At 40.3% G+C, this 25,596-nt stretch overlaps 1 protein-coding gene across 1 annotated transcript; it reads right to left on the bottom strand.

Annotated features, from left to right (window-relative positions):
• Nucleotides 1–303: 303 nt before the first annotated feature.
• On the bottom strand, nucleotides 304–25,255 carry MTMR8 (myotubularin related protein 8). The gene is made up of 14 exons (XM_082770705.1): nucleotides 25,123–25,255; nucleotides 23,438–23,560; nucleotides 22,592–22,754; nucleotides 20,078–20,235; nucleotides 18,533–18,661; nucleotides 17,436–17,570; nucleotides 15,581–15,713; nucleotides 13,803–13,912; nucleotides 12,539–12,664; nucleotides 10,827–10,876; nucleotides 8,570–8,770; nucleotides 8,027–8,155; nucleotides 6,954–7,080; nucleotides 304–5,704 (listed from the first exon to the last, which is right to left on the bottom strand). Exons 1-14 carry the CDS (start codon nucleotides 25,144–25,146, stop codon nucleotides 5,423–5,425), a joined length of 1,890 nt encoding a protein of 629 aa, XP_082626831.1. The 5' UTR covers nucleotides 25,147–25,255; the 3' UTR covers nucleotides 304–5,422.
• Nucleotides 25,256–25,596: the final 341 nt, after the last annotated feature.

The following is a 25,596-nucleotide window of genomic DNA, read 5'->3' as shown; positions in this document are numbered from 1 at the left end:
GTTTTTTATATAAAACTAATAGTTTTTATATAAAAAGAAAAGCAATATAAAACTAACTAAAACATGTACAAAAGGTACTAAGCTTTAACACCCCTTAATCATCATCATCATAAAACAAGAGTAAGGACACCAAGCAGCACCACGTGCCCAACAGCCCCTCTGAATCCAGCGAGGTCACCTACCTTTTATTCTGTAAAAGAAGTGGAATCACATTATGGAAAGATCACTCCTTAAGAGTCTTTAAATGCATCAACACTCCAAAATATGAAGTTCTGTTCTGAGTTTAATTAACAAACACATCAATTATTTCCTTTAAAAAGACAAGGTATTTATTTTTGTAAGAAATAAAAATAAACCATCATACAAATGCAACTTCATGAGACAAATACATTTGGAGAAAGGACACAGTGCTCCTCTAAACACGGTACAATGTTTTTAAGCAGTGCATTAACTAAAATGACTTACATATGTACGGCCATCGCAGCACATTCAAGAATATGGGATTTAATCATACACAGTTTTATACAGATGTCCCTCATCAACTACACTAAGGACAACGACAGCATCCGACTTACAGAAACAGCAGAAACATTTAAAACTCTCAGCTGCGTACTACACACACATTTAGGTAAGTTCCTACAAAGATCACTTGGTGATGATGAGAAAAGTACCACATTGTGCTCCGATGCATGTGACCAGATCCAGTGCTACCAGTTGGCCCAGTAGGATGCTGCTACATGGAGTACAGGCAGATACGCACTACTGCTGGTAGGGGATCAGGTCAAACATTTTCACCTACCTTCTGCATTGCCTCGGTAGGTCAAGAGATGCCAAAAGGACAGGAGTGCACATTTAAATGCTCACCCTAACAACTTACACTGACTGCAGCTGGCACCGACCTGGCTACAACTGGTGTTGAAGATACTAAAACACGGATTTCACCTGTTTTGGGACATTCCTCATCCAATTAATGAAGTGCTGTGTATTAATTAAAACAAAACTAGTACATTCAGAACAGATTAGTTCCTCCCAGCCCAGATTTCAGACATGGGAAGTGCTTCTGTGTGCAAGAGGGACAGCATGTAAACAAGGAACTGCCTCAGCTTCTAACAATCGTTGGGTTTATCAAAAAAATGATCCCAGCACTCAAAGTGGTGGTGAAGAGAAGAGAGAAACAACATTTTTATCTCTTTTGGTCACTCATGACTATTCATTACTAAGCAGTGCCAAGCAGCTATCCCTTTGGGGGAGCAACTGCCAGGCACTGGAGCTACCCAAAGGCCAGCTTGGCCAGAGAAGTGAACTGAAGCAGCACCTGGCAGAAGAGCTCTTTTAAATACTTTCCCTGCACATGTTACAGGCTTCTCAGATGCAAGGGTACTTGCTGAGTGCCCACCGGGGCTCATGATCCCTAAAGTCAATGGAAACAGCAGAGACAGGGCCCTTCACCAACGTGGGTATTTCCACCTGCAACCCATGAAGGTCTAACTCATGGCTGTGATCCTGGGAAGCTCTGCACACCTTCAGCTCCCAGCAGGACTTGAAGCTCACTGTAGTTTACTAGCGACCTAGAAGCAATTCTCCTTCTCTAGCCCAGTCAAAGTAGTTTCATGGATCAACAAGCACCCACATGGTGGCCTCCTCTTCTAAGCACATAAATGTCAGGGATGCACTCAGAGCAGGACCAGAACACAGCTAGAAGGATACTATGCTCACAGGCTTTTCTAAACAGCTGTGGAAGAGGGCCAGCTGGAACTACACCACCTGTGGCCAAACCAGGCATTCCCTTTTTCCTGTAAAGCAGTCAGTACTGGTTTGATTTTCCTTGCCACAGACAACAGCTGCAAAACAAAGCTATTTAAGAATCCAGCATTAGGAGATTCACATTAAGACATTTCACTTCGAAATAAAGCTAGGCAAATCCCTTCCTCTACTTCAGAACAGTAGCTGTAATGCAGAGTATTATAGGCACTTGCCCACGGCAATATCAGAACTATTTGTAGCAAGAGACATTACGCACACCGTAACAGACTACCTTGAGAAAGCAGGGAGTGCTCCAGGAAGAGTTTTACACGAACAGAACCCACCCACAGCAAATAGGATCCCTTCTTCCTCCCTGGCAGAGGAATCCAAATGGAAAGCAGCAAGTTGCATTGTTCAGTTAACAGCTCCAAATACAAAAAAAAAAAGCACTCATCACTTCGCAACACGCAGATCTCCACTAGGAATAAATAAGTTGAGTAACTTTTCACCTCTACAGTGCTCACACAAAATTCCTACCTAACAGTTTTTAGTTTTTCCCTTTAATGCTTTCAGGGAACATATAACGAAGTCACTCACCACCGCCAGCAGGGCACTCCCTAAGGAACCAGGACACGGGCTTTCTGCAAGACTCTAGGAAGCCAATCCTGGTTGATTAGAGACCTGAGGACATGCTGCAGTGCTTTGAACAGCTTTTCTTTTTTTTGGTCTTAAAAACACAAAGAGTTCAAAACAGAACTCATCTTCAAAACAAAACAAAAAAATGCTTCTAGTTAACTGGTTTTCAAACAAATAACCTCATGGAATTCCAGGAAACCCTGCTATCTTTTCCAGCTCCATAAATTTACAGCACCAGCATGAATGACTTTGAATACGTTGTAGGCTTTGGCCAAGCTTGTACATATTAAATGCAAGCAGTTTAAGACGACAGATTGTTTCCCTTTTTTGGCTAGGTTTTGCATTTCAAAGTATAAAGTCATGCATTGTTTTGCTGTTGAAGTCAAAAGCATCATGATTATTAAAAGCTTATAAGCACTTTCAGTGTATAAAGTAATCTCTTCAGGGTTTTATGCACCTAAAGTAATATTGTAGTCAAAGATCTGCGGAGATGTCAGCATCCTACTTTAGGGATAAGCAAAGTTCATTATACATTTTTTAAGATAATCTACGGTAATTTAAAAGACAAGGCAGTGTGTAAACATTTATAGAAACCTCCTGCAAAATGTTTTTATACAAAGATTAACCAGTGGTATATCTAAATTCTTCAGTAGTCAGTCAAAATTGTCTATAATTCTGTATCACTAACTTTCACTACAAAGTACATTAAAAAACTGTTGACATAGAATAACTGCTCCTAAGAAACGCCTATCTTGGTCTCAATTTACCATTTAAGAGTTCTCTACTGAAGAAGTTGTGCATACTATCCACTACTCTTACTACCTAGAAAGAGAAGACCGGTTAGTCTATTGGACTCTTAAAAGGAGCTCTGAACTGCAAAGTGCATATGCCAAACTGAGCTTTTAGGCTATGAAGAAGCAAAGGGAAGGAATCTCCCCACTGCTCTCCAGTGGAAATCTACAGCAAAATTTCAAACCCTGCGTATTTAGAGCAGCAAGACGAAGATTTGGGTGTGATCTCTTCGTTTGAGGAGTAAATGAATATGGCAAACAAGGGCTGGCAGGCTATCTTGCTTGGTGCTAAGCATGATTAATGTTAATCAGATTTTTATTTATTTTTTTTTTTTTAGAGACACAACAGTAGATAATCTTGAGATTAAAAGCGATGCATTCAGAAGTATGCATCCTTCAAAATAAAATATATAGCTGTTTGCATGATGCAATATGCAGTTGCAACATACCCACAAAACAAATGTTGAGCATCTTCAGTGTAAGTGTATCTAGATCAGTATTTTATGTGCTTAGCTTGGAAAAATCAAGCACACACGCTAGCTCTCTCACTCAAACCTGGAAAACAGCTGTTTTGTAAAGCAGACAAGTATTACTTGCTTTAAGATTTAAGAACCTGCAACATCAGAAGAAGTTTCTCTTTGCCATTCCAGGCACCAAAGAAACTGTTCTCAGATACTGCCCTTCTTACTTGGGTCTTTTGATATAAAATTAAGATTTTCTTACCCAAGGTGACACTTGGGATAGTTTTGTTTTTCATTTCCCCCCCCCCCCCCTTCTTCTTGAAAAAACGTTTAATTGTTCATCATTTCCTGACAGGTTATAAGCACACAAACCATTGCATATTGCAATGTTGTAATGGAATAATGGAATGTTCTTACTTTTTATTGCAGATTGGGAAGGGCTAACTTAGATTTTTTTGTTGTTTCAGAATTTTATAGAAGAGCAAAAACCTGATTTAAGACCTGATGGCAGCATTGAATTTGAGCATAATCCAAAAGAGAGCAAAAAAAAAACCTACTGAATTTAGCTGCACAAAGGGACTCATGCAATTAAACACATCCATAGGAGAAATTTGTCCAGAACAAGTACTGCAGAATGGCTTTTCTGTGCCATTCATTTCCCTGGGGAGATGAACCACTGGAATGAAGTAAATGGAATACATTTATGTTAAACTTTCTACTTTCACCAGTATCTCCAGCTGAGCTTACTGCGGTTCAAAGGAACCAAGCAGCACAACAAGCACTGCAGTGAGTCCAAGATGGAGCCACAGTCATGAGCCAAGATGTCCACTTCTCGATCCAATAATGGGTCCCATCCTGATCTAGGTTTTGTCACCACCTTCACCAAATGACAAAGTTCATCGCTATGAGAGAAATTGTTCATTTCCTCAGGTCCTGACAGTACAGACCACTCAGCCCTAAGCTTTCACTTGATTTTAACATTCAAGGTAACATTCACCGTAATCACTCAACACATGATGTGAAATAACCACCCGAGTAAAACCACCACAGTGTCTCTGAAGCTACTAAACTCAGGAGACCAGCACAGATCCTTGGGAAGCTGGCAGCAGATACAAAACAGTGTTTAAAAATACTGACTACAAAGAAGACCAAATACTACACCCTACACTACAATAATAAAAATACTACATTGCATTGCTAGACGTTAAAATGGTCTCCATAAAAAGGCACAGTTTTTTGTTGTTGTTGTTGTTTTTGTTTAACAAATATGCATAGGAAACAAAAAATGAATCAGTTCTGCCACAAGGTGAGGGTCCATGCAGAGATTCATTCAAAGCTAAGAAAATATTTTTTTTTTTTAAATCAATTTTAGATGAACTGAAAGGGCATTTACAACCTTGCACCACCACTGAAAATAAACGGATTGCATCTTTCCTACTCCAGTCATGAACACTGGGCAATTTCTAAACCCCACGTTAATTGGCCACGATGTCTTTCAGCTTGAAATACAAGTACTGCCAGGCAGTTATTAGCCTTAAACATTTTCATTTCCACTGAACAGTAAGGTTTACACTAACTCAAGATAGCCTCAGCAGCTCTGTACGAATCTTCATCATTTTAGCCACAAAATGATGCAAACCAAACACAGACCGTGCTTGTTACAGCGAGGGCACAGCTCACTGCCAACACACACACAAACACTTGGCTGGAGAAGGTGGGCACAGGGGCACAGATCCCTCATGCCTCACCACCACAAGCACCTGCTTCATTTAACACAATTCTCAGAGCTGATCAATGGCACTGAGGCTCTCCTTCCTTAGCTTCAGAGTCTAAAACGTCGGTGGCATTAAGGTCAGGGAGGTCTTGGTGATTAGACAGGTTCTCTTTGTTCTTTTGGTCCACATCTGACATAACATCTATGTTCCCCACTGAGATACCATTGGTCAGCACAGGCGGCGGTTCCCCTTCATAATCCTGGGGAGTGTTCAGCAGTGGTGTTTTCGAAGCAGCACTTCCTACTTTAGATAAGGAGCAAGCTTCGTTGGGCAAAGGACCATCAAGGAAGGGAAGTTTCTACACAAACAGAAAGACATTACACAAACAGAAAGACATTTAAAACATTAATGAAAACTGTTATTCCCAGATGTCAGGGATACACACACAACTGTCAACATAACAGTCCCGTGACAGCGCCACTTTCATGCTCAGTTACAGAGCTGAAAAAGTAACACATGCAATTATCTATACCCAGGCAGAGCTTTTTGAAACAAACCTAAGAAAACTGTTTGATCGATAAAACCACAAGCCTAAACATTCACATTAACCTAGCAAAGGACACTGACACTGGTCTTCTCACTTATTTATTTTTAGATGGATCTCTCACTACTGTATTTTTAGATTTTTTATTTTTTAAGCACACAAAGGACATTGTAAGTAGCGCCTTGAGCAGAAAGAAAAGACACTTCTCCTTTCACGCTGCTGTACGCAGAAACTATGGAAACAAAACTACAGCCCTTTAAAAGCTAACAAGACTATTTTCCACTACAGCCCTGCCCCCACCTTCCCTCTTGCTGTGCCCAAACGGCTATAATTATCTATATGAAGATAAAGATATATCTCTGGGGAATCTGACAGAACTGAGCAAGCTTTGTGCAGTCTGTTGCTGTTTATTACACTACTGTGGTTTGGAGAAGAGAAATTGGTTATTTTGGACACATTATCGCTGCCCTCCAACACCACAGAACAGAAGTGGTAGATGTACAAGCTTGCCCTTCATTTCAAGTGCTTCAGCTCCAAGGTGGCCACTTCCAGAGGACAATTCAGCCTACCTATCTGCATTTCAGCCATTACATGAACGCCAGCTTTCATCTTAACTCCACTGTTTTAAAACCTGGCTGATCATCACTTTTTTTCAACGTGTCTTGTAAATGAGAAGACAGGAAAGCAGAATCGGGGAGCAAGCTGTAACCAACAACGTTTATATTTTTAGGGAGCAGGGGGACAGAAACTGAGCCCATTCTTTTCTTTCCTAACCCTCACATGAAGTTTGCTGCACATCAGGTTGAAACTCAGGTTTCTTTTAACATGTTTTCCTTAGAGAATTAGACCATTGTGAGCCTGCAACAGCACTTGACCAAACAACTTTAGAAGATGAGGGTTTTGGGTAATAGAATATAGTCATTACAGTAATGTCGTTTACCTCCTCATTTTGTCCAACTCTTCACAGTATGTTGAAACAACTGTTTTAATGCCAATATTTAATCCAGTTATATTTGCCAAAACCAGCATATAATTTTAAGTATTGACAAGATTCGTGACTCACATTTTCTAATTCAGATGCATTGTCCTCTAGTTTCATCTTCTGGCTCATGCAGCTTAGCAGATGATCCAATACACACTGTTTTGGATGCATTCCTTTGTCAAAGCGATTGTACATCCCACACCAAAACCTTGAGAACAGGGCAAAAAAGAAGAATTAGGCAGCCAATTGTACACTAGCGGTCATAACAGAAACCAGATGGTACTCAAGGCAAAAAGTATCAAACGTTAGTAACTGATGTAAGAAAATGCCACAACCTATGACTATCAAATTCGTATCAATAGACGAGTTTTTATAACGCTTTAACAAAGTTCAAGAAAAACTTCTGAGGGTTTAAGTACTTCTTTCCTATGATCCACACATGTTTGCAATAGGTATTAAAAGATGACACAGATACACTGTTCTACAACAGATTCACTCAGGCTTTGGGCAGTTCACTTTCCAGTTCTCAGTTTGCCCTACCTCCCTACTTCTGTGAAAACCCTTGGCCTTCCAGTAGTAACACCGAGCACGTACAGATGCCTTTGTATCCCTCTCTCAGCAGGGAGGAGGAGTGAGCCAGAAACAAAGCACAACTATCCACTCCAGCTGTAGTACCCAAGCAAATGCACGCTGCAACAAGAAATCCCTTCTTGTGGAAGTGTTGTGTACTCTCACCGCGTTAAGCCTGGGTGTGACTGGACACTGAAATTCTCAATTGAAAGACTTCCTTAATATATGTTAAAAAAAAGAGGAAAGGAGGAACTTTAACAGTTGCCTACCCTCTCAAATTTTCTTGTCAGAAGAGGAAGTTGGAGGTGGTGGTGGGTGGGGAGGGTGTTAACCTACCTATGTGGAATTATTCTTCTCCTTGCTTTTCCCCTGCTATCATTGTCAAAGGAAAGCAAAAGAAAAATAAATTACAGTACCTGCATTTGTTTATCAATTACTCATGTACTACTATCTTCAGCTTATGGATGAGGAATGAAGGCAAAGGGTAGAACAAACCACTAATCAGCAAGAAGGTTATTTCAGTAAACCCGAGTTACTGAACCGTTACAATGAAAGAAACGCCCCTTTTTAAAGAAGTAACTTACTGGAAACTAAAAGGTAACGTGTTTGGCTGAAGCTCTTTGTAAGCTGTAAATCCTTTGTACAATGGATTTCTCAATTCCTGCTTCTTCTGTAAGAGGAAAGGCCACAGAGAATGGGTCTTCTCAAAGATCCTGTCAATTACAAATAAGATCTAATCAATAAAAAAAGAATCAAGTTAAGCAGATCAATAATGCTAGCTGTTCTGAGTAGAACTAGATTAAAGGAGCTAAATTACTTTTACACAGTATCTGCTTTATTTCATAAACACGAAATATATCATTGAGGAGTATATAATAGTTTAAAATGGACAACATCCAATCCAAAAAGCACTATCTGCAAAGTATTGTTTTAATTTGGATCACATCTGACTATGGTGGATGTAATTCATCTACTTTTTTTTTTTCCACGCTGCAGAACAAACATCCATGGAGACAATGCTACTCTTCACCAATCTACAGCTTCTCTAGGAACAAACACACAGCCTGCCCTTTTTCTAACATTTGAGTTGCTTTCCAGACTGCTGACCCTATAAACTGCCAACTCACTTCAGATCCTCACGCTCCTTATGACAGGTCCCAAGGAAGTTTCCAAACTGGCAGGAGTAGACGTGATCATGGATTTCAAGAAGGAAGCGCTCATTAAACTCAAACGCGCAAGGGAACTGCTGCATCAGCTGCCAGACACATTCAATGAACTGAGTGAAGACAGGGGACACTTCTTTTGGGTCACCATCCAGATGGCCACACCTAGAGAAATACAAACAAAACGGGGTCAAATTTTGTGTCACTACCTACAAAACGTTCTTCACTAATAGAATAAGGAATTATTCTGCAGAGTTAGAAAAAAACATGCAGTTTATCCTACAACTACTCATTACAGCATGCCCCCTTCATGGGAATGTACTCTCTATAGGACTAAGCCTTTGCACACACAACGGGATCCCAATCAAGTGCCAGCTTTTCTCTTTCAGACCAGGGCATCCTCAAGAAAACATTACTCCTTTGTCAAGGGTACTGGGTAGAAGTGGGAATAGCTGGGCAGTGTCCCCTTCTCAAAAGGGAAGTTAGCAATGGAAGAACCCACATAACAGACTTCTGAGCATCACAAGGGATACTTGTGAAATAGGAACCCTCAAGCCTACGCCATAATGCAAGCACCAGAATAAAATGCAACGTTCTCCAAAGGAGTGTCTACAGCTTTACCATAAAAAAGTAACACTAGCCCCAAACTGAGAAAAAAAGGTTGGCATTAACAAGATTCTGTCTACCAGGAACAGTAAGAAACAATGAGAAAAAGGAGTCTTCTGTGATCTTCTATGGGCGTGAGTATTTTATGGTGCAAGACTAACCACAATGCACAGTGACACCCAAAATAACCTGATTTTGCCCGCACAGACAGCAGAAACGAAGTCCTGGTAGGCAATTTACTCAGGAAAAAAAAAAAAAAAAAAAAAGCATAAACCTTTTCATAGCTTTAGATGAAGTTCAGAAAAAATCCTACTAGTTCTGCAAAAACCTAGCCAGGGAAATAACGGTTTTCATTATATACCATAAGAAAAGGAAAAAATAAAAAAACAACCAGAAAAAGAACAATGGTATTTTTGGAAAGCAGCCAACCCTCTGTTGTACTGTACTGACTGCTCTTTCTTAACAGGAAAAACTTAGTGCAGAATGCTTTTTCTCAGAAGGGATATGACCTGGAAATCCAGGGAAATAAACACGGTGCCCTCAAACCTAAGCAGAAAAATTAAATAAGATTTCTTATTACAGGGATCATGTTAATCAGATCCCAACTAGATTCCAACTCCAATATCCTAAGAAGTATGAAAAAGGACGGATTACCCTCAGCCACCACTAGGAGAGGAAAGATTTTCTCCAGCTATTGGAACAGAAGTTCTTATTCTTAGGCAATGGTGAAATTTGGGTCTCAAGTACTTTTTCTGTCTCTTACAGGGGTCTCAAATTTGGAACAACCCTATATATTAGAAGAATAGGAGTATCATTTTAGTCTTAAGAAATGTGAAAATAGTCCCTAAAAAACGGGGTGTTTGTTTGGCCAACAATTTCTGTACAGCTATTTTATCTTTGGATAACTTCTAAAGCAAGAGCGAAGCGTGCACACATGGTTTATTTTTCCTTGATACACTTCATGGAAACGGCCTCGTTTTACTATTAAATGGAGTCAGTCACATCAAGAACAAAAGCCTCCATTTTTAACAAGTTAATACCACTGAGTAGACCTGTACATTCCCTCCTAGTATTCCTTTGGACCGTCTCAATTTCTAGTTTCTCTATGGCAAGTGGAACAAGAAGTACCCCAAGGCAATATCCCCGATATATGCAGGCTAACAATTACTGGGATGACAACGTTTTTATCCTGCTTGGAGAATGCAGGTCAAAACTGTTTTTTAGCACTACAGTGGCCTGAAGTTTGTTTTGGTAAGAGTCCAAAAAATATTAGCCAAGATTTTTCTATAAGAAAATTATTAGAAAACATATCTTACCAAGACATTAACAGCCTCCATATAATGCAGATGTGATTTTACAGGTAGGAAAACGTTCAAAATTCTAACAATTTGTTCATGATTGCATAAAGTAATGAAAAGAACATCCCCAAAGAGCACTGGTGGAATAACCCCAGCAGATACTGGCCTCAGGTCACCAAATCATTTCCAAATTTTTTCTCCTCTATGCTGTATTTTCCTTTTAACTTTCAGATGGAAAGCATAAACTTGAGCACACTACACAAGTTCCACTGTCAAGGCTTCACCCAGTCGCTACACCCAAGGTAACATGCTCTTACCTGTGAGAGAACTTGTGGCCCATTGCAATCCACTCCTTTTCTATTAGGACCTTTAGTTTCAAAACAGAGGTAGGAAAAAATAGCATTAAACTTTCTTCAGGAAAAGCAAAATTAAACCTTTAGTATTAACTCCATGAAGCTTACGACTGATGCTTCCTGGTGACCCTACAGTTTTAAGTACATCCATAGCAGTTAAAACAGTAATGGTGATTTACAGGTTAGAGTTAACCACAGTTATCACTACAACATCACTGTTGGAATCACAAGTTATTTAAAACAAGGCTAGTACTGTATTCAGGTAGTTTTAGTTTGTGTTGTTAAGATCATAATATACAGACACAGCTAAAACCATTAACAGTTCAGTACTACACTACGTACTGTTTAATTTGAAAGAGACCATCCTGACATTCAGCAAAATACATCAGCAACTGGAATTTAACAAGTGTTTAACACACACGAATATAAAAAGTACAGCTGTGTACTGAGCTCAGGATGCAATTAGAAAAACTATATGGTTATTTCTCTCAAACAGAATGTCACTGCTGTATATATTTCCTGATAAGAACATGTTATTAGTAGACAAGGGAGCAGCATTTTCCTTTAAAATATGCATCACAAGGAACCAAATGACTTATGCTTAATCCTTTATTATGTGTCTTCCTAGATCACATTAAAGATCAATTCCTGATATCCTCCAGAGGCTTAAAGAAAAGTAAGGCAGAAATTCACAAGAAATTTCTTTGAAAACTAAGTTATACTGCTTTTTTCAATTTTTCCAATTCTTAGAGAGGGCTGTTGCGTTCATCTAGGAATAACCACTGTCTTAAGATCTGTGCATACAGGCTATTTGCTCACAGGACAAGTATTTGTGCATTTTAATTACAGTTCCTGACCCTCATCAAAGCCACGTTCATCACACAGAATTGTCCAGAGCACTACCCAAGCCGAGGTAAATGTTTTGCACCGATATAATTTTAATTGCTAAAAGACTGTAGTTTAATTCAGAAACAAAACTAGTAATTAAAAAAAATCGCATGTACTGAAAGGAACAGGTCTAGCAGCACAACACAGTGAAGGAGCAAAATTTGCATTGTTCTGATCTCGGGGCTTCTTTTAAGGAACTCTGAGAACGAGCAGCAGCTTGTCTTTCAGTAATTAACTGAAGCAGATGAATGGAAAGGTCACAGATCACACTATTTATGCAGTGATGGTTTCATGTAAGAAAATCCTCACAGTACAAGCAAATGGCTAAATTCACATGTAATGGCTTTAAAATAGGTCTTAAATGATGCACAGATTTTGTGTGATATACAGGTTACACACTTCCCTGTGCACATGAATGAGTTCCCCCATCTTCAAATCCTAGCAGATCAGTCTGTCTTAGGTGACAAGTTTCTTCACCACTTCTTCTTGTGGACTGCTGCCAGAGTCCCATCCTTTGCTCACTCATCTCTTGATGAAATGTCTCATTAGCAGCTCTCACATGGACTTTCAAGGAAACAAAGATTTGGGAATTGTAAATCAACTGCTGCTGTTCTGCGCCCATGCTGTTCAGAGCAATTAAAGCTTGTTTATAGAATCAAAGCTGTTTTTATATAGGTCACCTACTGTTTGTTCCAGAAAATGGCCTAAAACATTTAATTAGGGCTTGTTTACATTTCAAATCCAGGAAGCACTTTTTCTTTTTGAAATTCCAACATCCGTATTCTTACCATGAATCCTTTAAAAGTCCTGTAAAACGGATCTAAGAGGAGGCTAGCCAGGGAGCAGACCTGCGCCGTGCGATCCCAGCCATCAGAGCAGTGGACCAACACACTGGCATTTTCGTCTTTCACAGCCTGTGAAGGAAACCAGACAGAAGAGTTTAACAGCTTTCCAGCTTGGTTACTGTAATTAAATGCTGTCCCTTCATCTGCGTTTACCAGACTGGCCTAAAACCCAAGGGGGAAGTTTGTCATTTCTCATCTGGACCATGGAAACGCACCATTTCTGGGCATGTAGCCATCATGCCCAGAAACCCCAACCAGAATAAAATGCTGGAGCATGCCTTGTCAGCATGAAAGACTGTCAAGAAACAAAAGATCCTCTGATCTCAAAACACAGTTTTCTGACATGCCAAGAATTTTCGGTCCTTTCCTCTGAGGAAAAAAATGGTAGATGAGTAGAGAATAAGTAGTGCACACACGGACTAGGATAAATTAGAAGAGTTCACCCCCGCTTCCTCTCATTGGGATTACCTTTATCCCTATGTACCGCCGGCAGAAGATAAATTCAGAATAGCTTCTTGCTTGCTACACCATTAAATTTTAAGAGAGAAAAGGCAGCATTTGCAGAAGTTCATTGCTCTTGCCACTATCTGCCTGTATTCCCTCTCCTACTATTGAAGAGCCATTTACTTTACTGACTTTTTCCTTTTGCCTGGGCTGCAGTCACATTCTTTTCAAAGACTCCACAGAAACAACGGCTATGTTGAACATTACAAATTAGCAGCCCCTGCACCCCATTAAACCAGGAGAAAACAAGCTGGTCTACAAAACTGCTCATTTAAAACACAACAGTCCAGCTACTAATGAGCATGCTGCATTAGGAACGTAAGGTTACACATCGTTCGCGCTCCTAAGGACAGTGCTATAGGGTACAGATGCATTTCTAAAGGTCATTCATTCATTTTCTATAACTTTACCCATTCCAAATGAGTAAGAACATCCATGTAAGCATTCGTTATAATGCAGTCCACAGGACTGTCTCAATCCCTACGGCTTTTCATTTAGTTTCGTGAATCAACTCAGAGTGCCAGTTGGGTAACTGACTTGATGCGCTCTGACTGCAGGCTTTTGTTTGTTTTGAAGAAGTGGGGCCAATCTGAAGAAGGTTTTCCCACCTTCTCTCCAGAGACTGCCTTACAGCCTTGGAAGAGTCCCTAACGTGACAGGTAAATACTTTTAAATTCACCTGCAGGTCAGCACAGAGTTTTACCTTGGCAAGAAAGACGCCTGCATCCATCACAGCCTTGATGTGCCGCAACCAACCCGAGTTCTCCAGCCCAGTGAGGAAATCACTCATTGAAGGAGACTTTGTTTCACACACTAAGAACACAAACAAAAGAGAGACTCTGTTAACACCATCTTCTTCCCACTCCCTCATTATCCCTTCACAGCAGTAAAGGTTTGTAGATCCTAAACGTTAATGTTCTCAGACTGCGTCCTGTCTAAAGGGAACAAACTACAGGTTGCATATATAAATACACAATCCAGAACTTTTTAGCTGCATGAGAACAGTACCTGCCTCTTCCTTTTAAAACTACCTCAGTACTTTTTTCATTTGAGTTTTCTCCAACACAAGTTAATTTTTAATGATTTGTTACTTCACTACCAATCACCATCGCACAGACACCTAACACTCACCAGCACGCTGTCACTATGGGAAGGATCTGAAGAAAGGAGAGCTCTAAGTTACACAGAGAAATAACACAGCCTTGAAGGCAGCTCAGATGCTGTACTGAGAACCAGCACAGAAAATACAGTAATACAGTTCCACAGTCCCTCAGGATTAGTAAGAGATTTTTTTTTTTTTTTATCACTGTTAAAACTTAGCAAGCAAGAAGAATTTGGGAGTAAACAAGCATTTATTCTTCCTCCTCTTCCACCACAAAATGAACCTGCCAGCTACAGGCAACTGAGGACTCAGTATTTCTGATCAGGCCAATCTCATGGTGACATGAAGAGCCTCATTTTTCTCCAATCTCACTACAGATTCTGCAGCACTACCAGGCCAGGCAATTGGTAGCATCAATTATTCAGCTATTCCAAGTAAGATAACCATTATGCTGGTTACTTAATATTAAATTCATATTTTATATGACAGCGTTTATATTACATTTTAGAAAACTAAGCACATGGACCAAATAGAATGATTTACAGCACCTACTCTGACTTGTTCTGCAGCCTTTGCTAGCACAAATGTGTTCATATTCCTGGAAACCAGCTTGCCGAGTAACTTGTTTGATCCAAGGTACTCTATCACCTTCAAGGGAATTTCTCCCAAATTACACCAATGCAAATACAGGCCTGATTCACCTCTCAGCCTCCAAAGGCTCTGTAAGTATTTCTCTTCTGCATTTTTCCCCAAGATCACAATTTCAAGGAGTAGCTTAGTTACCCGAGTATTCATGTACCAGGAACAAAAGTTCAGTCAAAGAAATCAGAAGTGAAAAATAAGAACAATGAGATTAAAGCCCTTGGAAAAAAAACAAGCTAGAATTTTATTGCCAATTAGACACATTGCTTAACACTGAAGTAGTCCAAAACTAAACAAAGCAAACCCCAGAGAAGTATCTCAGCAACCAATGATTGCTTTCTTTCAGTGCTCAAAGTAGCCATGAGGATCTCTCACCAGTTAAACAATATTTTCTAAGTGTTTTTCTTTTCATTTGGAACATTTGAGAAATTCACGTTTTATGTAACTAATAAAATTAAGGAACGTCGTTCGTGTCATTTCCTAGTTTTGATCCGCCATAAAACTAAGCACAACAACATAGGAAATGTCTACTGGGAAAATGTTTAACATTAATACTGTCAGACACTTCAACAAAGCAGAGACAAAGAAATATACATGGACTTTGCCAATCAACTTCCACCACAGCTCTGAGTCCACACACACTTGCGCATGTTGGATTTATATGTTGTCAGTGAATAGTTCTGTCCAAGAGGAACCAAAGGTAATAAAAACTGGCCACTTGCATGCACCATACTTACCCTCCAGGAGTTTCTGCAAGCTGTTCCGCATCACATGGATGTTTTCTATGCCAATAAACTTAAAGCGAATGTTATCGTAGTTATCTTCGTTCTCATAACCCTTCCCAGCAGCTCGGTTGGCCATGGCATTTAACTGTCAAATTCAAGGGAACAGGATGGAAAGGAGAGAAAGTGACAAGAAACATCACACAGAAATAAACAAGTCTGCTCTGCCAGTTGTGTTTAAATCTCCCAGAATATATACAAAAGAAAAGCTGCTACTCAGGTGTCCTTCCCCACCTCCCCATACATTACTTCCAGATGTTTTACTAAAATGACATCAGCGTCTCCAACCCACTAGCCAGATGCACAGGCTCATTAAGACCTTGCACAGCACTTCTTAGGACAGGCAGTAGCAAAACCTCGCACAACAGCAGAAGAGTACTGTCATCCAAAAAGGTAAAGAAACATTTTGTCTTCACTGTGAAACTGCACAGAGAGAGACAGACAGAAGCGTATCAAAGTAAAACTAGGAAAAGCCATTTTTACGAGTAACATACATACACGGTAGTACAGAAATAGTAAGAGAATTCCAAAGCTTTTCACAGACATACATGCACAGATGAAATAAAGCCACCTGAGGGAAACACAAATATTAAAGTTGAGCAGAAAGAATACAGCAACCGACTGGGAGTGCTGAAAAAGAAGTTGAAAAGCTGCCAGTTGTTCTAGCCATCACCCAAAACTGTTCAAGAGCTACCATGAGCTTCAAGAGCTTTACTGCTGACAAAGAAAATACTTCCAGCTCCCAAATACTGATTTGGGAGACGGAAAGATTTGCTTCCACAGAAAGGAGAGAAGAAAGAAAGTTCAGATACAATAGTATCTGAACATCTTCAGAACAACCAAATAACAATAATTTATAAGTGGAACAACTATGAGACCAGAAGATGTTTGTACCAAACAAATATGCAATAATTGCTATATACAGCCTGTTCTGTAATTAAATGTAGGTCTTTACGGAATGTCATACTGCAAAAAGACAACACGCCTGAACAATGGGTGAAGTATTCCATCTCCCCAAAATGACTTTTCCTCACCATTTTGTAACTGAATTTGTGCTTTCTATAAAAAATCAAAAATCTGAATAGTGAAGCAGGTTCTCAGAAGTCATTTATTAATCAGAGCCATGTACATCTTCGTATTTAAATAAGTGTGCTGTGTGTCCTAATTTGCTTATACCTATACCCTCAGTGTGCTTAAGGCAATCATTTGATTAAGTTTCTAAATTCAAATCCTCAAGAGGATTACAGATTTCATTTGGAGAAAGTTTCTTCAATAATCTCTTATATAATAAACACCTCAGCAACAGAGTTCAAGCTCCAGATAGTGGCTACTGACCAGAAAAGCTGGTTGCATTAAATTGCCTTTCTCAATTGTTCTCGGATTCCATGCAGCCCCACTTCTGCCCAGGCCACAGATAGAAGCACTTCAGCCTTGTGAAAGTGATTTTGGAGGCTTTGCTGCAACTCAACACATTAAGGACCCAGCTTTCTGTTGGAAAATGGCTCACTGTCTCAGCCAGCTTCAAGACTGCTGCTCACTTCGGGTCATCCTCAACACAGACCTCAACCCAGAACAGCCCAAGAGCATGAGCGTTCTTACCACTCCACAATGCAGTTCTGTTACGCACAGTCACACATTCACCACATTAAGACAGAGTAAGGAGCCTGATTCTGATTTCATCTTTGACTGACGCAGTTTAACCTAACACTACGTGAGAAAGCATTAGCAGAGCTGTGAAAGAATTAATTGGAAACACTATCGCTAATTGAGATGCAAGCTTTAGAAGTAGCCACGAACCCAGTGAAGATACCTTTGGCCTTGTGTCTACAACATACATGAAGGCACACCCAGGGTTGGCTTCTCTGATCGCCTGCAACATTTGTTCATCCTCCAGACAGCGAGCACTGAACCCAGACAGCGGCTGGCTACAGCGACATATGGCAGCCTGCAACACACAAGAGCACATTTTTCCTACTTTCAGATCTTCTCTGCTGCACTGATCTAAAGAATACCATAATTTGTTGGTTTTAAGTGTCCTGTTCTCTGCTTTGCTAAAAAATTGCCACTTAAATGGACATGCAGAAATACCATGGGAATATTTCACAGAAACAGAATTTTGAGAATCCTAAAAACAGACTGAGCAGCCCTTCATTGCTTTGTCCTCAAATCCACTATGCTCTGCCTGATACTCATCATCCCAAACATTAGCAGTTTTCAATTTTTCCACCTGACTTCTATTTCCCTAACCTTTCTTTTCTACTGCTTTGCTTATCAGTTGCTGTTACCATTCCACACTCAGAACTGCACTGGGTATGCCCTAAGGAAATCCCAGTTGTTGCCAGAACAACTCCACGCAGTCGCCCAGGTCAAGGCATGCTTCCTCAGGAAAACAACAACTTGACTGTCACAGCATTTTCCTAGCATCTGCATCTAAAACACTGCTGAGACAGCAAAGTTAAAAATTTACATTCTCATCTTCAGTGAAGGAAAAAAAAAAATGAATCTGTTAACTCAGAATAAGCAAAGGTTTCGTTTCAGGGTGGTTCTTCCTCTTCAATAGTAAGAGGATTTAGCTGAGTTAACATGCATCTTGTTAAACATTATTCAATATAGCTACACGGTACATTAAAAACAGAACAACACGTAAGGAGTTCTTGAAAGCTGATCAAAAATTTCCAGACAGGAAGCCTGGAGAGCTCGTGTTGTTGGTTTTTTTTTTTTTTTTTACCCAACACTGGATGCACCCCCAATATTTGGCTTTAACCAGCTTATCTTGTGTCTAGGAATCAATTCTAGAGCTGTTAGAAGAAGCACACTTCAATAATCATCACATTCTTTCCTTTCGCTAGAAGGGGAACCTCTGCCCTCCCCTCCCACCCCCAAGACAATAGACAATGAACAACTAACATTGTTTTCTTTATATAAGTAGGAAAGCACCGGAATCCGCCCTCTGCTCCTGAACCTTGAGCTTCCGATCACCGTTGCCTTATTCGCTGCTCTGGGCACCACTATTTCTGGAGGGTACGTGTTGCAAACCTGAAGTGAGAAGAAAGAAGAAATCCAAATGTGACTACTGAGCAATTTAAGATCCATAAAAATTTTATAACTTCACATTTATAGATACAGCAATGGATTATTCACCATAGCACATCAAACAAACCATATCTGAAGCGTCAAGCCATTAAAATACATTTAGAAAAACCGAGGGAATGGCTGAAAATAATAAAAACAGTGTGGTAACGGAATTTTGCAATTGAGCCTAAAACTGGACTGTACAGTACACCAAACATTTTAAAGAGAACTTCTTTGAAGGCCTAAGTTTTAAAAAAGCTGCTGATTTGCCACAAAAGGAAATATATATTTTCCTCTAAATCTTACTCAACTTGACATGAACTTCTGGTAATCAGGTAGCATCAACTTTATCCATTTTCCTCAGAAAGTGTCTTTTCAGCATATACTTCACAGATAAGCCTTTATTTAAGGCTTGACAAGTTTAGAACACAAACTGGAAACCTAGAGGAAGTTGTACAGCTTTGGCAATTAAAGTTAAGTATTAGCTTCAAAGTGACTCAGAATTTTAGCTGCCCACATTCCAGTGCCCTGATCAGCTAATGGGAAAAGCATCTCTTCCGTCATCTCAATTCAGACATCCAAAGACAATCAATTAAAACCCACCAGTGGCTTCTGACAACAAGGCATCTACTTCTTCAACTCAAAGTGGAACAGGAAAAAACAACTGGTAGGGGAGAGAACGGAGAGCAGGGAAAAGGGATTCAAGACAACCTGCTCGTATCTTCCTTACTTGTTCACTTTGTCTTTTAAACAAAGTTTGTGCACAACAGAGAAATAAAAAGGGAAATATGAAGCAGGGGTTTGAGTAAGCTTGCTAAAAAGTGCTTCCATTTAACATTTAGACCTGTAACTTGACCTTAAAGGGGAAAAAAAGAAATAGCAGCAGCTAGTTAGGACTGAAATGATTACGAACCCTTCCCTAGCATAAGATCTAACCAAGAAAGCATCCGTTTTCAGTATTTTTTTTCCTTCCCTACCTAGTCCCTTCCTCTCTGCCTTGTTCCTCACACCAAGCCAAACTGCTGCCATTTATTTCTCCTCTACACATCTGTCACCAGCTTGGTGGGGCAGGACTTGGAAATACCTACAGAAGCTAAAGGTACTTCAGTTTTTCGTAACAGATGGCTTGACATTTCTCTAGAAAAGTAAGTAGCTGGTATTTTGCCAGAGGAATCAAAGCAAACCAAGGTGACTCTGCAGCTCTGTTCTTTCATAGCATCATTACCCACAGCTTCACATCAAGGAGCTGCTGCTTCAATTAAAACCAACTGAGCTCACTCCTCCCCAGAGGCATCACCTATGCAGCAGTAGGATTGCTGGATGTCATTAATACCAAAAGAAGAGATACTGTACCAAATGGCTACTTCAGACAAGAATTACCTCATAGTCCTTATTAACATCTGTTATTTCCCAATAGTCATTTGGAATTCCCATACGCTGGTAATCTACTTTCAAATCAATCAGCTTCCATCCAATCTCCCGATTATCTTTAGACATTTTCGGATTGTAAGAGAAAGCATAAAGTTCTTCAGGTTTCACTGGGAAGAGGAAAAAAATGAACTTGTTAGAAAAGACGTATGGAAAGGTCAACACCTCTTCCTAAAGGCTTTTTTTTGTATAAGCACATTGTGCAAGACACCACACTACGGGTGTAGCCTACCTGAAAACAAGGACCAAACAAATGATTCAGTCAAGAACAGTCAGGAAACTTGGAAATGTTTTTCTATAAAAGCCACTTCACCTCATAGTTGACCATGTCTCAATAATAGCTGTTTTACTTACGATTCTGTCTCAAAGATCTCAAGTCTGAAGTTTAAATTTTATCACTTCATACTTTTACTAATATAAGCAGACTACTTAGACTGATTTTTCACTCCTCAAAAATATTATTTGAGTGCTATATAGGAGAGTACGGATATTTGGAATTTCTCAACAGCTCCTCAAAACCGTTCCTAATCCTATCAAGCCAAATTGGACTCACAGATGAATGAATTGGATGAAGCATGTAAGTTTAGGTCTTCATGCAATGTTCCTCACATTTACATGTACATGTTTCATTCTGGGTAACACTGAGTGTCATCAATTCATATTCAAATCCTCCGGAATTTCTAGTACTCATTTTCCACTGACAGGGAGATACACTAAAGCATTTTTATCAGAATTACTATTTTGAAGTTAATTCCTTCTGAACAAACTGTTACTGAATTTTCTGCAATAGGCATGCTAGAAGAGACTGATATTGGAAGAACTAATCCAGAAATGAAAACACTAAAGATAACTTTTTCTGTGAAGAGTCTTGCACACCTGTAAGTTCATCATTCAACAGTGAGTTCTGAGCTGCACGGAAAGCTTGACAGACGTCTTGAATACTACTGGCAGCCCAACAAAAGCTTCAGGCTGTGCCTGACAAATGGTAATTTCTTCCTCCCTCCATCTCATCCTTCCCAATTTCCTTCACTCTCTTCAGAAAATGCAAATCCAACCAATAACTCATTCAGCTGACTCCCAAGGCAGTAAGCTCTCCAGAAAGAGTGCAACCTGCCAGAGTCTGATAATGTGGCCAGGTTACCAGACAGGTAACCCGTAACTGTCAATCACACGTGCAAATCATAAATAATTATATGCTCTGCCAAATAATGTGAAGGAAGCACATACAAAGAAATTTTAGACCAAAGAACTGAAAAAAAAAAAAAAAAATCCATAAATAGAACAAAAGAGCTACAGCACGTTACACAAATAACCACAAGACAAAAGAAACTGACTGATGTAATCTCCCGAAGTGACAGCTCCCACATTTCAGGATGCTACATGAGTCTAATTTCCAAAACTGGAAGAGCAGCGACAGCTTTTAAACAGAACATCAGAAAATTGCCAGATACAGCATTAAAGTTAAAGTTCAGAACTAGGAAAACTCCACAGCTCAGGACACAAGGAAGATGCTGGGAACAGGCACAAGTCCTAATTTCAATTGGCAGTTCAAACACGGCAAAATTGTTTCTACTGAAGTCCTTCTATTCAAGTCCTACGCGATGGTGAGCATGAAGCAGACTGGCACCATTAATTCCCTCCCTTTAGACTAGTGCTGAAGTCACAAAATGCAATCAAAAATTACACCCTTATAATAAGGCAAGGCACCAAATACTGGTTCACTAAAAGAGACAGAAGCTAGTATAGAGAGAAGCCAGGTAGGAAACCCTCTGGAATGCTGTCCTGCAAGAAGAACAAAGAGCCTGAATATTCATCCACGGACTAAGCAGCCAAGGCCAGAAGAGACCACAGGTTTTTGAGGATGTTTTGCATCTACTCTTATGACCGATTCCAGGTCATGGTACCAGGGCAAAGCACAGGGCTTCACATCTGAAAGAAGACAAACGCTGAAGACTAACCTAACCCCGCTTTGGGAAATGACAAAAGTTGACAACATTTACAACTGTGTGGGATCCAGAATTCTACAGACATCTGGCTAAACAGCAAGGGCAGAATTACACACGGCCAGCAGCTAAATCACAGAAAGAACTGACAACAGCCAGTGCTGAAATGACACTACTCAGTGTGAGCACTACAAGAAAGAAGCGTGAGATGCTGCACACCACCTCACTCCTGCAAATCAACTTTGTACAGGTCTTCAGAAGTCCTTCATCAGAGACCTCCTTGTTTCCACTGTCAGAAAACGTTGTTTAGTTTAGAAGCAGACAGCCTGGTGCAGAGGGCAGAGCTCTACTTATTGTGCCAACCCACACGATTAATCTCTAGCAGTGGAAACAGATTCTGATTTCACATCCTCCTCTCCAGCAACACCAGCAGTCTGACAGGCAAAGCTTTCTCTATTGCTCAGACAAGCCTTCCAGCTTACTGCATGGCAACAGTTTGAGAAACAGACTCCGTCCCAAATACCTGGTTGTGAAAGTTTAAGCAATGAGGTATACACTTCATGACAGTCACGTTCTTGCCCAATAACAAAGTGAGCCACATGGAAGTTCTTGCAGTGAATAAGGAGGGGACATCCAGCTGTGGTCAGAGGCAATTTTTCTACACTTGCAATATGGTGATGCAGAATCTAAAAAAACAGGAGATAATCAAAACTTTCAGATAACCACTATTAAGGCCATAAGCTGTACAAACAGACAAAAATTCTGCAATATGCTTAATGCATCTAACCCATTACTAGCAGCAGAAAATGAGTTTATTATATTTATCAAGAAAACTTAATAAACATCCAGATTGTGCACCCAAAGGCTAAGTAATTACAAGCCAGACTGTGAAAAAGCACAGGTGTATAACAAATTATTTTTAGAGACTGCTAATGTAACTGGGTTTACTTTGTTCTAAGAGGAGCCAAATTCTCTTTATTTTGCATCCTCTCCACCCCCATCTGCAATATGTTTTGTCATTCCCATTTTATGATCAATAACAAAGGCTGCTGGTTTCAGCATTAATTTTGTACTTCTAAAACCTGTAAATTCAAGGTTGGCAGCTCTGCACACTGAGCTTGAGATAGGAAACTAGGTTAAGTTATTTCCTTTCCTGGAACTGACATCAATTCAGAGTCATTTCTATCAGGTCACTCTACCATTCTGCACATTTCCTTCCAAAACAGTAATTTCTGTTAAACATTTTCAGAATCAGAATGCAATAAAAAGACTAACACAACTTTAGAATTCACAAAACCACTCATACTGCATATGAAAATACTGTGTATCTCATATTTGTATTTAAACAGGCTCCAAGTATCACACGTACCCATGTTTCTTTTCTGACTTCAGAAGAAGCATCCACGTAGATGAGATGGGTAGCTGTCAGGTATAACGTCCCATTTGCTGCCTTCCTATTTGCATATCGATCTAGTAATTTCACATTTTCAACCTGCAATATAAGAGAGTTAAAAAGTAAATTTGACTTTGATCAAGGAAATCCTAAACACCTGCTCAACCATAATCCACTGCTAACATACACATTAGAGAAAAAGAGAAAAACATAAGAATTAGACCCCTCTGCATTACAAAACCCAGCCTTATAATTTAAATCAATAGCTGGCAAAATAATTGAAAAGTCAAAAAGGCCAAGTTGCCAAGATTTAACACCAGCATGAGTTAGTAGGATTACTGGATTTGTAGCCAAAGTTATCAAAGTTTATTACTGTGCAAGGCTGTAGAAATAATAAGATAAAGAACTACAAGACTGTCCATGGGTTGTTTTGTTTTTGTTTGTTTTTTATTAAAGTATAGCTGGTGAAGACACAGCCCTTCTGGTCTGACTTCCAACTACCCAGTCGTTACCAAGAAGTATTGGTAGCTACTTGCTGTAACACACTGCTTAAGCATGTAAGCGCATTTCATAAACCACACTAACCTAATTAAAAGGGTGTCAAGAAACATGAGGACAGTCTAAAATGTTAATTAAAATAATTCATATTTTTTTCCTGAGTCTATTTGCTTGTTAATGAAGGCAGATTTCACCCTAAAACAAAAATAATGGGAAAAAAAAAAAAAAGAAAAAAGAAAAAAGAAAAAGGAAAGAAAGAAGACACGCAGCTTAAGATCGTGCTAATAAGTTAGTTCTGTGTACTGAATACGTAAGCTTCCTTACAGTCACTGGTCTGAGATAAATAATGGAAAATATTTAAGATAGTTTAAGTGCAGGGGTCTTGGCTGTACATCTTCCCACTCCATGCTGTTTTTCAGCACGTATCTATATCTGCCTCTTTCAGATCCCTGGAGCCGCCTGTCAGTACAGCCAAACTGCCTAGGCAACATCAGTAAGGAACATCCCCAAATTAATATCCCAGAGAACAAAACAAAACAAAATACAGCGAGTGTCAGCCTTAGCGACACTGCAGCATCGAAAACAGTGCCTGAAGGAAATCCTTCCCAGCTGTCATTCCCTGAACTTCTCTTCCACTTCATTTCAAAATGTATTTTGATCCATTTATTCAGACTGAGGGGCCTCTTCACTTTGACGCAAAGTTTTCAAGAATCACGCTCAGAACACTTTTTGCTCGGTATCCTCAGTGAAAATTTTCATTTTCCAACACTGGGATACAGTAAGATATACTAAAAGAGCTACCCTTTAAGACTTTGAAGCCTTCCAGACTTCGCAGAGCCCTGACAAGCAAGAGGGCCACTAATGAACACGCGTTCCCTAAAAGCAAACAAAGACAGCTCGCTGACTGAAATTCGCCAGGACCTTCAAACAAGCAAAATATGCTCGGAAGCACACCGAGCTTCTAGGCTTAGCTAACTTCTACCTCACCCTACAACCCGCCGCTTCCACTCGCACTTCACGCCTTTCCCTGAGCTTAAGGGCAACGCTGCGGGGACCCAGCGGCCAGGCAGCGCTCCGCAGCCCTGCGAGGAGCCGGGGAGAGGAACCCAAGGCTGGCTGCCGGCCGGGGCGAGGGGACCGCGGCCCCTTACCCTTACCCTTACCTTGGGCGTAGTGATGTGCTCCATGGCGGCGCCGCCCGCCTCGCCTCAGCCCTGCCGGCCGCCGCCCCGCCATTTGCAGCGGGCAGCTCCCGGCCCCGCCGCGCGTCTCGCGAGCCTCTCGCCAGGCGGCGCCGCGGCCGCCATTTTGAGTGAGGGCAAGGGGTGTGTGTGTGGGGGGGGGGGGGAAGGGGCAAGGGAGTGAATTTGGCCTGTTAGTGCCTCATGGAAACGTGTAATAAAACCAGCTTTAGCCCTTTCCCCGTGTATTTTGAATTCACCTCGTGGATCGCCAAGCTGGATCCTGAGGAACTCTGTAATTGCTGTTAACCTGCTGCTGCCTCCGCGATGAATATTCATGATGCGTTGCCAATCTAAGGGCAGCCGATTCCCCTGGTGCTCACAGCAATCTAAACCCTTAATTTGCTGAGAAATTCAGGTGGGTGACCTTGCATCAAGCCTGATAATTTACATTTT

The sequence above is a fragment of the Aythya marila genome (assembly GCF_965140915.1).
Source record: "Aythya marila genome assembly, chromosome: 13".
Classification (NCBI taxonomy): domain Eukaryota; kingdom Metazoa; phylum Chordata; class Aves; order Anseriformes; family Anatidae; genus Aythya; species Aythya marila.
This window is presented reverse-complemented; position numbering and strand designations above follow the sequence as displayed.

Excerpts from the sequence above, each read along its gene's own strand:
- MTMR8 (XM_082770705.1), bottom strand. The coding sequence starts at position 25,146 with ATGGAGCACATCACTACGCCCAAG. Across the intron at positions 7,081-8,026 it reads ACGTTACCTTTTAGTTTCCA|GTTTTGGTGTGGGATGTACA; the intron begins GTAAGTTACTTC and ends CCTGTTCTCAAG. Across the intron at positions 5,705-6,953 it reads ATGCATCTGAATTAGAAAAT|AAACTTCCCTTCCTTGATGG; the intron begins GTGAGTCACGAA and ends CTGTTTGTGTAG.